This window comes from Centroberyx gerrardi, chromosome 11 (genome assembly GCF_048128805.1).
Source record: "Centroberyx gerrardi isolate f3 chromosome 11, fCenGer3.hap1.cur.20231027, whole genome shotgun sequence".
In the NCBI taxonomy this organism is placed as follows: domain Eukaryota; kingdom Metazoa; phylum Chordata; class Actinopteri; order Beryciformes; family Berycidae; genus Centroberyx; species Centroberyx gerrardi.
In genome coordinates this window covers 25,710,103-25,727,597 of record NC_136007.1, presented here as the reverse complement: position 1 = coordinate 25,727,597, position 17,495 = coordinate 25,710,103, and the positions used below count along the sequence as shown (strand labels likewise).

Sequence of the window (17,495 nt, the reverse complement as noted above, 5' to 3'; positions counted from 1 at the left end):
AAATCTAATGTTATTGCCTAATGATCCCAAATGTCCCAAACTAATCCTACATAATATATGTATAGTATAGTAGCCTAACTGCATTAACTCTTAACTTTTATCTTACAACTTCAATACATAGACTGTAAAAACAGATGGACGCAGTGAGTGTGACGTCACCCATTGGTTTCTGAAGGGACGTTTTCAAGGCTGGAGATTGGGTTTACGAGCGCCGCCATGCTGACATTTTTTGGAGCCAGAGCAGCCAAAGCGAGGCTGAGGGTCGTTCACAGAGCCGCAGCTCCGTCTGCTATTGGCCCGTAATCGGCGACCTATCGATCACTGGACAGGCGACCTGTCAATCACTCGGAATACAACCCAGTTTTTATAACGTTATATCCCGTTAATGACGCAATTATTTTGAAAATCGCCATTTGGACACACATTAGAAGAAGTGAAATTAGCTACTGAGACCATAACCTCTTGTTGAAAAAATGTATTGACGTTATATTTTGAGTGAGAAGTTGGGTTGTGGTCCCATTGACTTACATGGAGTTGGGCCGGGTTTGGAGTCTTTTTGGAGCCGCCCCCTAGCGGATGTTAGAGGAATTGCCGCCTGCTGCTACTTCCGTATTGGCTTCAAAATTCACCTGTGGTTTCGGCCGCTTGCTTTAATAGTGACGGTCTCCACTGCTTGATTGATCATAGCAAACATTTCCACAATTTGGTCAATCCTCTTATGAGGTCCGACCGCAATTTAAGTCATTTCCGTTGTGGGTATTTGTTGTGCGTTTGGTTAATGTAGCGTGTTCCTTTGTTCCAGTGCATTGTTGTATTTGTTGTGCGTTTGGTTAATGTGTTCCTTTGCTGCAGCACACTTTGCCTGTCTAGGCCAGCGTACATTTCACATTTCAACAAGGAGTGACATTGCATTTCACAAATGTGATTCTGCAAACCCTAAATCAAATTATTATGACGCTCTGCGGAAAACGGAAACTTCATCTTACTGTCAGTCTGTCTCGGTCCTGAGCCCTTCCTTTGGTGGCTGTGTTCCCTCTTCTCCAGGGAGGACAGAGCTCCAGCAGCCACATGGCCGGCCTCCACGCACCCCGGGGGGCCCTGCAACCTGCCGTCCTCCGGGGGCGGCTCCGGAGGCGGGGGCAGGTCTGAACAGAAAAGAGGTGGACCAAACGGTTGATGAGAAACCGCACATGGAAGAATGGGAATGATGCCAGCTGAGAGAGAAAGGTGAGGATCGGAAACAGAAGGTTAGATGAAGGGGGGAAAAAAACAATAAAGCAAATGTATATGTGTATTTGCAGATAAACGGTGAAGGTTACTGCAAAAGCCCTGATCCAAAGAGTGTTTCCAATGGCTCGAGAGCTTCCTTGGCTCAACTGCGTGTGCCTGAATCCATCCAAACTTGTGTTCCTCACAAGATACACTTCCAGCATCCTTTGTGTTCTGTTGACTGTTACTGCCTTTTTCATCGGACGCACTCAGGCTATTTTTAGTCTCCGGATTCTTTTAGATAACAGGCACATAAGAACAGTGAGAGTATTTTGTTGTCTGTTTTCCCATGCATAATTGACCCAAGAGACTAGTTATAGCATCGCTTTCCTTTACAAAACAAGGACATATTTAAATTAACAATGACTTTTTGACTTGAGCGTTATTCCTTGTTAAAATGATGGGCTTTCATTGAGTGATTCACGCGCAGTCACATTCTGTTTAATTAGATTCAAGGTTGCATGGTGCAGTACAACTTTTGATGATTATCGATTCCAGTCTGTTTGGGAGATGACAACCTGCTAAACATAATGTACTGAAAAACTGTGTGCCGTGCATTCAGGCAGGAATGCTGGCCTTACATCTTGCCTTTGTACATAAGAATTGTATATGTGTGTATATGAGTCGCAGAATATCTGTGTGTACATGCTGAAATTCTGAATTACCCCTACGTGTTTGTATAATTTTAGTAGATAACATTCTCTTTTCCAGTGGTGCTGCATGTCCAAAGACATTCAGGCTACATTTGATAACTGAACAATGTCTGGCCTTGGTCATGCGTAATTATGCTTTTACCTCTAATGGTGAATTCTTCTCTGTGTGTTCAACAGCTTTTTAAAACCCTTCTTGTCACGTCACTGAACAAATGTCAGTGATTAAAAATGGTACTGCTTTTGTAAAAGCAAATTGGAGTGAAGAATGAGACCTCTGTCTGATGAACTCTAGGAAGACGAGCATGGCAGAGAGCATGCACCCCTTTGTGTAGGACGACCAGAGGAGATCAAACACCACGGACTGACAAACACTCACCTCCTTGCATGTCCCTTCTGTACGCCGCACTCTTGGACGTCTTTTTTTTCACTCGTGATTTTTGGCTGGGGGGAGTGTATGTGTCTGCTGGGGAGGGACGACCGTGCACTGTGTGAAGGGAGGGAATAACAATGCCATCAGAAACTACATTTCTCAGTATTAACAAGAAATGGACACAGAGTGTTTGCTGGCTTTTGTAGCAGCTGTCCATGCAACACAATTCTACTGTGGATGCACAGCGTGTATGGCCGCCTTCCTCAGCCTTATTTGTTTGTTAATGTGTGTGTGTGTGTGTGTGTGTGTGAGTGCAGGCATATATGTGCGAGTAGGGCTGGGTGATAATTCAATATTATCTTTTGTTGTCTTTCAGTGGAATCATATCGTGATGATATGGTGATTTTGGGATATAGTGACGCACAATTCTGCTGTCTAAATTGATGATAACAAGCACATTTTTTTTAACAACTCAAACAAAATGAGGTATGGTACGAATATTATCTGAAAATTTCTGTTTTATTTGACATCACACCTAACATTACCATTCAGTTCAATGGGATGAACACTAATTTCTTTATTTAACGTGTGATTTTTCACAGAGACTTCACCCACATCGCCCAGCCCTATGTGCGAGTGCACGGCTTTGCGTGCCACTTTACCGGGTGTAGTGGGGCCGACGCCGTCTTCATGCAGGAGGCAGCGATGGGCAGGACTTTGGCACTGCAGCGTGCCAACCTCCGATGAGCCGTGATGCTGTTGGCCGGAGAGGTTGGGGTTGGACTGGGTGAGAGGTGGGCTCGGCGCCTGGGGAACTGGCACCGGACCGCAGGGTAACCTTCTGCTATGGGAGATGACAGCAACACGTTACTGGAGAGGGAAAAATCACCGGAATCCAGGCTGATTTGTGCCAATGACGTATGGCTGTTTATGAATATGCGAAGAGGACTGTGGAGGCTGTGTGACAGTTTGCAGCTAAGGTGTGAAGATACCTAGTTAAAGAGTCAAAGGTAAATTCTCACAGCAACACAACTTATAGTTCTATCTATTAATTAGATACTGCTAAAAATAAAGAACAGACAATGTGTAGCTCAAGAATGAAATCACCAAGGCTTGCATACAGTAGATGTGAATGGTAGGTGTGAAGTGGTTGATCACAAAAAAAACAATTTACAAAAATGTCTCTGCACAGCAGGCAATGAAAATGACATATCAGACTGCGTTCTTTCCCCCCAAACAAGCTTGTTCCTTTTGAAGCATGACTTCACTGTAGTGCTTCCTGTCCGTGCCGTACCGTGACAGCTGCTGCCCGTCCAGCTGGTTGAGGCGGGGCAGGTCGTGGGGGGCCCTGCTCTCCTCGTGGGGCGACGGGGTGAGCGTGGCGGTGGACTGGTGGCTGTAGGAGGTGGCCGGGGACGAGGCGTTGGCCCTGTGGGGAGGAGTGGGGCCGTCCTCGCAGCCCTCCATCAGGTAGGTCCTCTCCGGGAGGGGGGGGCACCACTCCTCGTCCGAGCTGCGGAGAGGAAGATGAAGAGGAAAGAAAGAAAGAAAGGTTTAGAATTGAGAAAATAGGATGCTGGGTAATTTCAAAGAGAGTGTGGTGGATATTTTGTGTTTTCACCCTTTTGTATTTCATTCTTTTCTCCTCTTTAGCTATCGTTTGTGTTTTTTATTCAATGCTTACATTTTTATTTATCTTGTAAACACATTTTCTGTTGCCTTGCCTACATCAGCTAAATGCCTAATATGTAAAATAGTGTCTCATCTGTATGTGTGTTTGAAAGATATTGGCGAGGGCAGCTTGCTTGCTTGCTGATGCCTTAAAATCCTGCGTGTTACACAACTAGTCATGAGGCTACTCCGAGATTAAAGCTGTTCTTTTGGGCTCAACTCAAGTCGGAGGGCATTGCCGCTGGCAAAACTGTAGGGGGTGAAGCTTCCGCTTAGGTGGGGCCGCTGCTAAGAGAACGATAGTGAATGGTAGTTTTGTTCCGAGGGCTGAAAGAATCCCTGGTGAAGAGGAACACAGCTAATTGTGTTTTAAGGGTTGGGAAAACAGCTAAATCACGTGATAATGTTCATTTATAGAGCTGTGTGTGTGAGTGAGAGACGTGGAGGGAGAGCCTGACTCACCCTATGTCCATGTCCTCGTGTTCTGGTGGTTGGTCGTCCTGGCCACACTGTTCCAGCTCCCCAGAGGAGGGAGGGGGGGGCAGGGGCTCCGTCCAGCTCAGAGACGGCGTCTTGACAGCCTTACCCATCGCCTTCTGCTTGGGCTTACCTGCAAAAAACACACAGAGAAACACAAAGGTTTACTTGAAGGTATCCATTGTATGTAAATATGTATTTATTTATTCATTTATTTTGTTAATTTGTTTGTTTTTTTCTTTTTCTTTTTACTGTATTAAATGCGAATCCAGGGGGTGGGTGTGGTAGTGGGGTTGTGTTTGACGGTGCTTCATTTAATTCCATGTTACTTTAATTGTTGCAACACTCAGTTCTGAGACAGCAACAATTGGTATCCTTCAATTGTCACATAACATGCAAAACCTATAATAAAAACAACTGATTAAACAAGAGGCACTTGAGCTGCCTAATGTCCTGCCATAATCACCATGATATATTAAACATAACAGTTATGCTAATTAGGCCATTCATTAAACTAAATAATGCATTAGTTAGGAAATATTTCTATGTCAACATACTTGCCTTCACATAACACATGGGCGGTATTAATATGAACTCCGCATTAAGGAGTTATAGTAGTTTCAATTACAGTTTCTATTATTCCATACCATGTACTATGGGGGCGAGACATAAAAAAAAGCAGGTCAAAAGAAGTTACTGGTTGTCTCCTCACCGTTGCAGCGGTCCGGCTGGGCGTACTGCGCTCCGGACGGCCCCGGCTGGGTGATCCAGTGTCCGTCGTCCTGCTGCTCGGCGCTGTGGGCCGGCGCCTGCGTCTGGCTGGTGAAAGGCATGATGGAGGTGGAGGCGTAAGGAGTGGTGGTGGTGTGCTGGGCGTAGCTGAAGCTGTGCAGGTCCTCGCTGGTGGGGTCGATGGTGCTGTAGATGGGACCCTCGGTGGAGCCCCCCATGCTGTACTTCTCCGTCTGATTCAGGTAGTTGGAGATACCCGCTTCTAGGATGGAGCGAGTGGGAGGGGATATTGTGAAAAGTTATTTTATTTTTTATCACTTAGCGTTGTTTTCGGAAGGAATCCGTTAGCTCGGTTTCATCGAAATAAATGCTTCTGCTTATCGCTGTAGGCAGACAAAAACCTGCGTCTGCAACAAGCTCTTCAGGACTGAAGACTTTCTCATTGACTCATGTATTTTTGAACTACTACAATGTGGATTCAAGGCCCCGCGGCTCATGAAACTGGAATGGAAATAACCAAGTGAATTTTCAATTGAAGTAAATAAAAAAAAGACAAAGCTCTGCCACAGCAGCTATTATCCTAGCATAAGATTACGAAATATGAACCATTCCTGAAACTGACTGAAGAACATATGTCCATTGATTAGTGACAGTATGCAGTGTCCTACCATTGTAGTATCTATCAGCTGTGTCGTGTTTGGAGGTGCAGCAGTTGACGGCCTCTTTACCGCTGTGGACTAGGTTGGTGGTGGGCCAAGAGTCCGCCAACCACGGGTAGTTGCCCATGTTGCCTCCCAGCACGCCAGGCCTAGAGACACATTTGGGCATTACTTTCAGATTCCAATGGAGAAACATCTAAATTAACCTTCACTTATCAGTCTAGTCGGTCTATTGATAGCCAGGGTACATAGCACATAGTATAATATCAACACAGGGCATATTTACCTTCCATTGAGTCCCGATGCCTCTCCATGTGGGAAACCAACTGCAGAAGACAGCGAGAGAAGACGATGAGGAGGGTGTACTGCAGTAAACTGACTCATGCATGTCACACTTCTGTGGCCTACTTAGCTTTCCTTTTTGGGGAAGGCATTGAGTATTCTCGCTTACAGGCACATGCACATCAAATAACTACGATTGCAAGGATAATTCCCTTTTTGTTCAATCTAGACTATGCTTCTGTTATCTGGAATCGGGTCTTTTGATTCCCGTAGAATACGTTTTTCATTTCTCCTCACTGGAAGGAGTCCACAAGGTTTGATGTGGCTCCAGCATGTTGCAAAAGAGCCAATGCGATAGTGGAGAAAACGCCCCCAAAATGTGAATCTATCCTCCTCTAAACCAAGACACTCACACTCGTTATTGTTCTTTTTTACCTACAGCATCGCTTGAGTGAATAGACTCAGTGTGAACAACAGTACAAACCCATGTATAAGTAGCATAAGGAGACGTAGAAGTATTGGATGAGTACTTGAGACTATCAAGAACTATTTTACCTGTATGAGAAAAGATTATACTGTAACTATTTGAGATGTTCATTTTCAGACAGCTGCCACTTGAGTAAGAAATGCATTTGAATGCGAAGTGGCCATGGAAAGCCTCGCACCACAATCTTAGCACTCCTTCCAGTGACTTGCGAGACCTCCGCCAAAAAATGAAAGAGCCTTGGGTGAATAACGAAATATCCCTTCATGTCATCATGATTCCTCCTTACCTGCCGGTGTGTAAGCGAAGGAGGCAGTGTAGTGGCTCAGCTCCTTCCTCTTTTTGCGTCGGCAGTAGATCCAGACGCTGAAGCCCATGAGGATGACCCAGCAGGCGCCGCCGATGCCCGCGATGAACGCCGGCTGTTTGACCACGTCGGTGATCTGCTCGGCCAGACTCACGCTGCTCTCCTCGCCGCCGTCTTCGCCACCGCGGCCACCGCCTGGCATGAGGGGTTGTTCAGCTGGCAGCTCTGGGGGAAGGGAGGAGATAGTATGAGAATGAAGAACTGATAGAGTAGATGGAGGGATTAAGGGGAACTACCGGTGATTTTCCACTTTTTAAGCCATTCTCTTCATTGATCCACTGTTGTATTCAGACTACCATTGCAAGGCTTTACTGCTATGTCTTGTGATAGGGTTCCTTTACCTGAAAGGACATTTGCATATATTGGGGATCAGCAGGAATGAGAAAAATAAACCAACCAATAATACCCATGGATATAATAGTGTCCATATGGTAGAAAAAATGTAAGGAGTAAAAGATTACAGGCAGTCTAGATGTGTCTGAAGTAGTGGAGAAATGATAGAGATGAGCAAAAAAAACTACTGTTTAACACCAGGGGATGTCTCATAAACAGTAAACATGCTTACATATCCATATCTTATCCATATCAATTCAAGAAATTTGAAAGTTTTATTGCTAAGATATCTTGAGCGATGAAGCCATGAAACAGCAGCCCAGTAAATTTTTTTTGCAGTTTCAGCCCAAAAGAAAAATGCTCTTCTTAAGTAAATCAGCATCTTGGCCCATTCATTGGACTCGTTATTTCTCTCGTTGGTGTTTTCAAGGTTGGACTCACTGATGAGGACGGACACCGGCTGACTGCGAGCTCCGACCCCGGCGCTGGTCACGGCCGCCACCTCCACCTGGTAGAGGACGCCCGGCATCAGGCCTTTCAGCACCGTGGACAGCACCTCGCCGTCCACCGTCTTGTTGATGTAGTAGCGCGTCTGGTTGTCGTTGGCACTGCCCACACACCAAACCTGATTGGATACACAGAGAGTTGGATTCGGGTTAGTAATGGCTTTTCATTCACCTCATCTGTGCACTTCTGTATTTTGTACATTCAGTGTAGGTGCACATTTTGAGGGGGAGGGTTCTCTATGTGATATTTGTGCGCTTAGTTTCTCTGTGATAAGTATTTTTATAGCAGGATTGTACTATTTTTGTAGGCGTTAAGCTATTACCGCCTTTCTATAAAGCACACTGAGTTTCCTTGTGTGTGAAATGTGTTAAAGTACAGATAAAGTTTGACTTGACTCAGGTCTGTTTACCTTGTACTCCTGGATGATGCCGTTCTGCATCTCGCTGGGTGGCGGCTCCCAGGAGACGCTGATGCTGGAGCTGTTGCTTAGCTTCACTGTAACCACTGTAACAGCTCTGGGAGGGGCACTGGGGACTTTAACAGGTGGGGAGAGAGCATATTGATAGTGAAAACACAGCACACTGAATGGCATAATAATAAGAATATTCATCATCATCATAATAATCATCAACAACAAAGTTTCAAAGCAATTTACAAATGAGTAAAAAAAACAAAAAAACATCCAAAAACATAAAATCGACAGAAAAAGCAATAAAAGCAAGGTAAGAAACATAAAAGTAAACCGTAAAAACGAGGTGAAGAAAATTAAAAAGGGTCATTACTTGAAGGCAAGTCTATAAAAATGAGTTGTAACAACTGATTTAAAAGATAATAGTGTTTTGGTCTGCCTAAGCTCCTAAGGCAAGTTGAGCCAAAGCTGCCATCTTGTTTTTAATCTAGACTTTGGCACAGCCAATATAGACCAGCCTGAGGACCTCCGGCTACAAAGATAGCAAACTGTAATGACTATGAAGCTGAATTTAATGAAAACGGGGATCAATATAATTGAACCAAAATTGAAGGTGATCTAATTTGGTGTTGAAAATCAACCCCAAAATGACACTACTGAAATGCATGTGTACTAATGTAGTCTAATGAGTTGGCATTTTCAAAAACTGTACTGAGATGCTCTTTCAGAATAATTCCCGCTCCCCACAAATTCATCATCACCACCTACCTTCTTCCGCGGTTCGAACCAGCAACGTTCGGCTGTCTTTGCCCTGGAATTCGTCGAAATAGGGCCGGATCTTGATCTCGTACTCGGTTCCCTTGAGCAGGCTGGTGAGGACGGCGCCGCGCTCCGAGGGCGAGTTGATGTCCTGGAGGAGCCAGGTCCCCCCGCTGGGTCGGTAGAGGAGCCGGTAGCCCTGGACGTACTGGGACTGACGATCCACCTTGATGGATTGAAGGAGGCATTGGGGGGGAAACATGAGAAAAAAGAAGGGAAAGGAGAGATGGCGCATGAAACGATCGGGGTAGAGTAAAGGAGAAGGAGGAAGGGTAGAAAGAGATAGAGAAGGGGATGAGGATATTGAAGGAGAAAGGAATGACATCGAGCAAAAAGAGGAACAGGGAGTTTTGCGCAAATCAGCGCAATAGGAGGAGACAGAATGAAGCAGAAAGGTGCATTTGTCTCCTTCAGCATGGTAATAATGAAATCTGCGGGAGTTGTTACAAGACAGGATATACAGTTTGAAATCCTGGACCGGCTGGGAAGATGTGGGTGGGGAAAGTGAATGAATAACTCGCCCTTCACTCAAAAACTACTGTCAGCATGCCCCTAAGCAAGGCACTGAACCCCAATGCGTCAATGCGAAGTAGGGCATTGCTAGAAAAGAGCACGGTCCTCACTCAACCTTCCCTAAATAAATAAAGGTTTAAAACAAAAAAGTGCATCAGGAGATACTCACAGTCCAGGACACTTGTATGGAAGCTGTGCTTAGCGTGACGGGCTCTTGAAGCTGGACGGCCACCTCTCCCAGCTCCCTCTGCACTTGCCTGTGGTCCACGCCCTGACCTGTGGGACTCACATCTGGTGGAAACACACATATTCACTTTACCTTAGAGTGCTGATGCTGGAGCATTAGCGTGTGATATATATATTTTGGTGGGAGACTGTTCCTTTTAAGGACAGTTTTAGACATGAAGGGTACAGACTTGGGATCAGGTACTGACCTTGAGTTCGGACGGGCTCGGAGATGGGGCTCGGGTCGCTCAGGCCGTAGGCGTTGACGGCCCGGACGATGAACAAGTAGATGGTGTTGGGGAAAAGGCCGGTGATCGTATGCGTCTCCATCTTGACCAGGTCGGCTACCGTCTGCCATGTGCTGCCCGCTGATTGGCTAGAACAGGACGAAAGGATGAAATTGCCGTTACCGTGTGTAAAGTGTTTTCATTCTTTAGGGTTAGTTAGGGTTAGGTAAGAGAATGAATGATACTATTATAGGAAACTGGTTTCAACTGACAGGCATCATCTCAACGTTTGCTGCTATACTTACACAGGTTTGTGTTACACAATGTTGGTGCAGGCCATCATATCAACATCTGTTGAATGTCAAAATGTTTGCTGCAATCTTTGCGCAGGAGATATATTGCACTTGATGTAATTATTCATGTGACAGTTGTCCTTTCTGTCATTGAAAAAGACAACAACCCAAAGGCTGTGTGTCTTTTCAAGTTTCACATTGTGATGCACATTAAGGTGCTGTGTTCAAGCGTGCTTTGCAATGCTGATTTGATGCGCTGCTAGGCAATTAACCGACGGATGAAAGATCTCTAGGCAATAGAGGCGTCTATTTTTGGCTTCCCCCCGTATTTCCTACCGCAGTGCATTGCACCAACCCTGGTAAACAATAGCAGATGTGAGCAAAGTTGGCCAGTCGAGAAAAGTTGGTGCTCACTAGAAGATCCCTTGCAAATGATACAATTTGCTTTCTTGATGAATAATGTAATGAAGCTTGTAACAACGCACAGCTGCCAACAGGAAAGGAGGGCATGTTCTCGGCCTTGTGGCACTCCTCCAGATGCATTATCCCGCCACCCCCAACCCCGTTTCCTCTTTCCTTCTTCTCTGTGAATTTATTGTCACCTTGGTTGAGTAGCAGTCACAAAGGCCTCTCCAACCATTTGTTTGACACCTTTAGATTTCCCCCCAGGGTAGCGGGGGGTGGTTGCGGAAAACTGGCTTTACTGCCGACCTGCGCAATTAGACCGAAGGGGAAAACGACCCCGCCGCTCATGAATACTCATCTCTAAATTCAAGGTAACTTTGTGGAGGAGATACTGGGAGAAGGTACGCACACACGCACACACACACGCATGCACACACCAAGGCTGTTGCCCCAATAAAAGAGAAAATTAATGCAGTCTCACCAGGAGAATGGGGAGGATGGTACGTCTGTGTTCTTAAGTTAAAAAGGCACTAAGAATCTATTATGCATTGCATAAACATACACACACACACACACACACACACACACACACACACAGAGGCCACCCCCAACCCTTTCTCTTCCCCGTACTCCTCCAAACAAACCTCAGCACCTCAGGCAAGGAAATGTTATTGCAAACATCCCATCGGTCCCCTCCAGCAGCTTTATAAGGAATCAGTTTGCGTTACTCAGAAACGCTCCACTACTGCCAAGGGCCAAGGTGTATGTGTACTTGTGTTTGTGTGTGTGTGTGCGCGTGTGTGTGTGCGTGTGTGTGCGCGCGCTTTATCGAATTGGATGGACACATTTCCGCTGCTTATCTTCATCTGGAGCCCCATTTCCTCCCTCCCCTCCCTCCCTCCCTCCCTCCCTCCCTCCCTCCCCTCTATCCCTCCCTCCCCTCCATCCATCCATCCATCTATCCACCCATCCCGCTGCACCGAATCAACTTTTCCGGAAAGAAATAACAGATTTCTTCCCAGTAATCAATCTGAGGTGGATTCCATCTCAGGCGAAAAAAAGCTGAAGGAGTCTTTGCCCGTTCCTACTGAGGTGCATTCACATTCATGAGCATTTAAATTACCCACAAAGCACAACTGCTGTGTGTGTGTTTGCAGCCATGTATGCATGTGTGTGTGTGAGCGTCAGCCTTTTCCATTGCCAGTGGCACATGTTGCTGGTGTGTTGCTTGTTGTAGAGTCAACAAGTACAGATTCTGTGTCATTAGTCTGGGTTTCAGTGGAGAGTTTTAGTGTCCCGTGATGGTCTAAATTCTGTTTTTTTGCACGGCTCACCTGAAGGCCTCGATGATGTAGGAAGTGACGGCGGCTCCTCCTTCGTGGGCGTTGGGTTGCCAGGTCAGAGTGACGCTGTTCTTGGACACGTCCGTGACTATGGGTTTGTGCGGAGGGCCTGGCAACTGGAAGGGCTCCGCGGCCTGAGAAACCAGCGAGTCTGCACTCTCTGGAAGAAGCGAGGGAGAGGATGGTGCAAATGTCATTTAACTGCAATGTCCGCTCACTGTCTCTTAATGTCCTCTATGTCATGCCGCTAATGTTGACTGAAGTCTTGCATCATTGTTCCTGCAGGCTCGATTCTAACAGACTTCCGCTATTGCCGGCCTCATTTTTTTCCTTCTCATGACAACTCCTAGATCCTGATGACCGCCAATAACCATCGCAATGCTCCAGCACTAATAGTCAAATAACGACCTTAGATGTGATCGCAATAGCCTCTTGAGTCTTTACTCCCTCATTTAATGCCGCTAATGAAATCTCTACAGCTTGAAATATGTTTATACACTAACACCTAATGGGTTGCACAGACAGAGAAAGGACACGGTCTGGACATCGCAAAGCATCTTGGTTTACAAGGAGATAGTGCCGTGACTTCACTGTTTCGTAAGCTTTATTTATCCAGGGAGGGAGTCTTCTGATCGTGCCTCCTCTTTTCCAGCAAAACACCCGGCTTCACATTCATACAGTTACACACAGTCACACTTGGAAGTTGCCCAGTAACAACCGCTGGAGCGATGGGGGGTTAAGTGCCTTGATTAGCCTCAGCTGCTTGTTTACTCTACGACTCTATGAGCAGTTGAATGGACTAGGGGAACATTGCCTTCGTACTTGAACTTGAACTTATTCTTGATTTGTGATTTTTCTTTTGTATGTAGTCACATTATATTATGGATATAGCTGATATTATGATATATTTTTCAGCTACAGCTGTACAGTTATTTGTGTGTAATCATATATCAAGAGTAGCTTCAACATTTCACTTTACAGCTGTGGTTGAAAACAGTCAAACTGTTGATAAAACATGCAAATAGTGCAATGAAATCATTTGGTTCCTGAAATCATTGAAAATGATAATACTGATTAATAATCGTGATATCTAGCAAAAATATTCAGGATTATCGTTTTAGCTGTAATCATGCAGGCCTATTTTCAGCACCGCGATGGGTATTCTTTTTTTCATATCACCATGTTATTACATGCCGCCGCTTCACAGATTTGTAATCTGCATGTATTTAATGCATGCAGAGAGTATTTACCTTTGACTGTCAGCACTCCACTCCAACTCGTCTCTCCACTGGAGCTGGAAGCCAGGCAGGTGTAAACCCCAGAGTCCGTTTCCTGGCAACAACAAAGTGTGTATCGTTAGCTTTGGTGTGTGTGTGTGTGTGTGTATGTGGTGATACTTTGTAAGTACAATGTACCCATTACCAGTGGATGAGACTAAATGTCATATCTTTCAAAACAGCATGCTATTCTGAATATTGAGTAGAGGGAAGTTGGCATAGCTGAAAACTGGCAGAACTGAGAGCCAGAAAATTCACACAATGCCGACCAGGTGATTCTTAGATGTAGTGTGCCACAGTCACCTGAGAGCAAGATTGGTATTTTAGTATTAGTTTATACCATCTTGTAGCTCCCACTGACTGCAATAGTTAAATACCGCATGTAAAACACTCTCAAGAGCCATCACATTATATCTGCATTGGTATTCCATTATTACAAACAATCTTTTTGTATATGTTGTATAGCATGGTAACTCCTACAGGCTTTATGGAAGAAACGTCTTAACTGAAGAGGGGTTACTAACAATTCAGACTGACTTTGCATGCAGCACACAGGTAGAAAAATCACAGCTGACCTAATATGAGCATTGAAAATGTTTGTCTCTAGAGTGTTGAACTTTGGAGGCACAAGGTAAGTCAATTTCAGTTCATGCAGCAGATGGACTGGGATCGGATGTGAAGTGACCAAATGTGTTTGCTTCCTCCATAAGACATTTGATCTTATAAATAATATTTACATTTCATTGAAATTCAGCCAAGACTACAGTATATTCAACCAGGTCTGTTTATAATTCCTAACGCTAACATAGGAAACTGCTCCTCTTAGGCATCAGTTGTTGTCAAATGCGTATGAATATTTCCACTTTCATTAAGCACGCCTCATCAAAAAGCATGCTTTAATTAACTGCTTCTACTTTGGTCATTTTGTCAAACCTAGTAAATCTCTTATTTTTTCATAAACGGTATTCTCAGCGGTGCTATTTGAAAGAAAACCAAAAGTCAAGCTGCTGGGCTGTCGGCTTTTATGTTCCTCGTCTGATTCCTACATGGCAGAGTGGGAGACTTAAAGGAGGGATCAAAGGACAGAATTTTAATGACCAGCTAGAGGTCTAGAAATTTCTAAGGCGCCGACTGAGTTTTATACTCAACAGCTACTTAGCATTCTGGACGGGCCATGAGCAGATGTGATTAAGAGGTGTGTGATAAATGTGTGCGTGTGTGTGTGTGTGCACATGTGAACACCTGCTATTAAATTTTTGGGGAGGCAAGCCAAAAGCTAGACGGGCTGTGAAATTGCTTACAACAGTGGGAGATGTTGGGGGTCTCTACGCTGGGGTCTCTTTCAACGCGACACATCTTGCAGGAGCGTTGCTACTAGGATTCATATTCACATTTTTTTCTGTCCTTTCTGGTCTTTCTTTCTGTACGCATTGTCACATTTCTGCACGTTTGTGGGCGGCAGAGCGCACAGGGTATCTGCAGGTTCCAGAAAGCCAAATTTAAGACTTTTTAAGACCTTTTTTAATGCTGCCTTTAATTGAATTTAACTCCAATTTAAAAACTAAATTAAAGAAACAAAGCTGGCCAAACCAGACTTATTTCCAATTGAACACAGCTAATGAAACTTCTGAAAATATAAATAGGCAGCTTGAAATGTTTGTTTACAAAGAAACCTGTCATTGCACGGTGAAAAAAACAAGACCTCTAATAACTGTGTTAAGATTTCAATGCTTTTAAATCTAGATCATTCATATTAAGACCTTTTCAGACTTTTCTACCCACAGACACAGTGGGAGTAGAAAGCCTGACTGTTTGTATCTAAATTGTAATTACACTTGTGAGGGCTGCCGGCAGTGTAAATACTCTAGTTGTGGCTTTTGTGCGTGTGTACAGGTGTGTGCGGGAGCTGGGAGTTTCTAAATGGGGGATTTTAATTACTTTTTTCGTCTGTTTTGTTGCGAGATGTTTCATGAAAGAACATCAAAAGTCTCTTTCTTTCCTACAACACAGTCCATCATTTACATGCACGCCCAATCGCCCCGCAAACACAATCACCCCTTATTCACTTATTCCACAAACACAACCCATATTACTCCCATTGAACACCTTATACATTATGCAAGGGACCATCGTGACTAATGCCTCACTTAGCCGCGCGCACTCGCCCATTCTCCTCTCCTGTATCTGTGGGCCAACTCATCAGTAACGCTGACAGAGGAATTACTCAAGCCTAAGTGGCTTGTCAGGGCGTCCTGCAGGACACGGGACAGGTGACTCTCTGTCCCATACAGCATCCCTCTTCCCTCCCGCGCTCTTTCTATAGGCCCTGACCTTGAGTTGACCTGTGGGCCGGCCGACGGTGCGTCTGTCTGAGGGGGTGAAAGCGGGTCCCCAGATGGTGGCGTTTGATCGGTGGATGGGGAATCGGCACAGAGGGCGGGAGGAGGGGGGTGGGGGGGGTAAACAGCCCGACACCTGACTATTAATCAAGGCCGGCAGCTCCGGGCGCTGCACTAAACAGATTGCTGAAAAATGGATGAGGCGAGGAAGAAGGAGGAACAGGAGGGAGGGAGGCAGGAAGAGAGAGGCTCCAAACTTAAAGTGCTAATTTGTGAGCCTATTTTTTAAAATTTGGTGACATCTTTGGTGCTCAGCGCTCATTGCTGTGGTGTTTCTGCACTGTACTTCCCAGAGATCACCTGCCAATCAAACAGTGTGTCCAGTACTGTGATGTCTTTTTCCTTGGATTTTCTGTTGATGATGAGTTTCTCTTTTCTTTGTCTGTTCAGCCATGGTGGCTATCGCTGCTCATGCTAACTACCCAGGTCTTCTTCTATTTATTCAAATTTTTTTTCCAAAGATTTTTCCCAGGAAAGAGCTACCAGACACAGAGTGTTTAGAACAGCAAATGTAAAAGCTTTCATGAACTGGATATAAGTTGAATCACTATTGTTCTATCAGTCGACGGACATTTATTCATCTGAAAATGTCGCGGATTATTACTTCAACTGGGATTCAAAGTCTCTGATTCCTCCATGTGTTTAAATTCCCTTTGACTTCTTCCTCTTGTGATGTTCCTGAGTTGTAGGATTTATGTGTTTTTATCTAATCCATATCTCCTTTCCCCATTTTTCCTCCCTGATCCCCTTCCTTTTTCCTCCATTCTCTCTATCCAGCTGGTTATTTCCCTCGTCACACTCCTCGCTCTCTGTTTGGGTCCCTCTGTTACCCAACTGCCCTTCTCCCTTTCTTTTTTTTTAACCTTGCCATACTCCCCCCCATGCACACATCAACCATTTAGCAAAATGGCAACACACATCCAACCCCGCCCCGCCCCGGCCCCCGTCTGTCCGGGCCGTCTTGGCGTTGGTAGGGGAAAGCGGTAGTGTGTATAGTGTGTATCTGGCAGAGATCCCAGGGTAATGGCATCTCCTCATTGCCGGGGTAGGAGGAACAAACGGACCATCTGTCCCCCACCAGGGGCCCAGATGAAATCGACTTATTTATACTGATTATTTTGGGGTTAAACGTGTTTTAGCGATGTTAAGTTCATTTTTTTTCACAGTGCAAAAAGGAGATTCTGCTTCATGTGTTTCATGTTCTCTTTTGATATGAACTTCAGAGTCGATTCATCCCAGAGCTTGAATAAAGCAAAGTTATGGGATTTTTGGAAACCTATCCGGTGTAACACTGATCCAAACCCTTCTTAGGGAATCTACAGAACCAATATCTAGATCTACCTTTTTACTGGTATCTGCTTTTATATGTAAATTAAAGTAATCATATGTAGATTAAGTCTCCTAGTGCAAGTCAAAAACACATTAAAGTGCTTATTCCTACTTCTTATGGAAGGAAGTAAATGGAGAGAAATAGTTTCCCGCAGTTGGGGTGTCTCTTAGCTGATCATACTGCTCGGTCGGCACTAACTGTTGAATAAGTGGTTATAATGCTGCATTCATGTAATACGGAAAAGATGGTAAATATGAGCTTCCTACTTGAAACTATTGTTCACGTCAGCTGCAAGAAAACACTATTTGGGGACTCGTGGTTTGAACTCTGATTTCTCCGACTTCCTGAATTCTAATGTCACCAACAAGTAAGAATCTGAAGTGTAAGGACTGACACATTCATCTCAAATAAAATGAACAAAATACCATGACAAAACTACTTGCTGTGTTTT

The 17,495-nt window shown here is 44.8% G+C and overlaps 1 protein-coding gene across 1 annotated transcript in view; it reads right to left on the bottom strand.

Annotated features, from left to right (window-relative positions):
* robo3 (roundabout, axon guidance receptor, homolog 3 (Drosophila)) overlaps positions 1-17,495 on the bottom strand; it is a 151,320-nt gene that overhangs the window by 10,334 nt on the left and 123,491 nt on the right. The window contains exons 10-25 of the mRNA XM_071924522.2: positions 13,289-13,370; positions 12,030-12,198; positions 9,980-10,146; positions 9,715-9,836; positions 8,982-9,198; positions 8,214-8,338; positions 7,739-7,922; positions 6,887-7,129; positions 6,118-6,157; positions 5,841-5,980; positions 5,138-5,434; positions 4,426-4,573; positions 3,587-3,805; positions 2,955-3,133; positions 2,299-2,406; positions 987-1,145 (exon numbers count right to left, since the gene is read on the bottom strand). Coding sequence (XP_071780623.2) covers positions 987-1,145; positions 2,299-2,406; positions 2,955-3,133; positions 3,587-3,805; positions 4,426-4,573; positions 5,138-5,434; positions 5,841-5,980; positions 6,118-6,157; positions 6,887-7,129; positions 7,739-7,922; positions 8,214-8,338; positions 8,982-9,198; positions 9,715-9,836; positions 9,980-10,146; positions 12,030-12,198; positions 13,289-13,370 — 2,599 coding nt within the window. The remainder of the gene's footprint in view (positions 1-986; positions 1,146-2,298; positions 2,407-2,954; positions 3,134-3,586; positions 3,806-4,425; positions 4,574-5,137; positions 5,435-5,840; positions 5,981-6,117; positions 6,158-6,886; positions 7,130-7,738; positions 7,923-8,213; positions 8,339-8,981; positions 9,199-9,714; positions 9,837-9,979; positions 10,147-12,029; positions 12,199-13,288; positions 13,371-17,495) is intronic.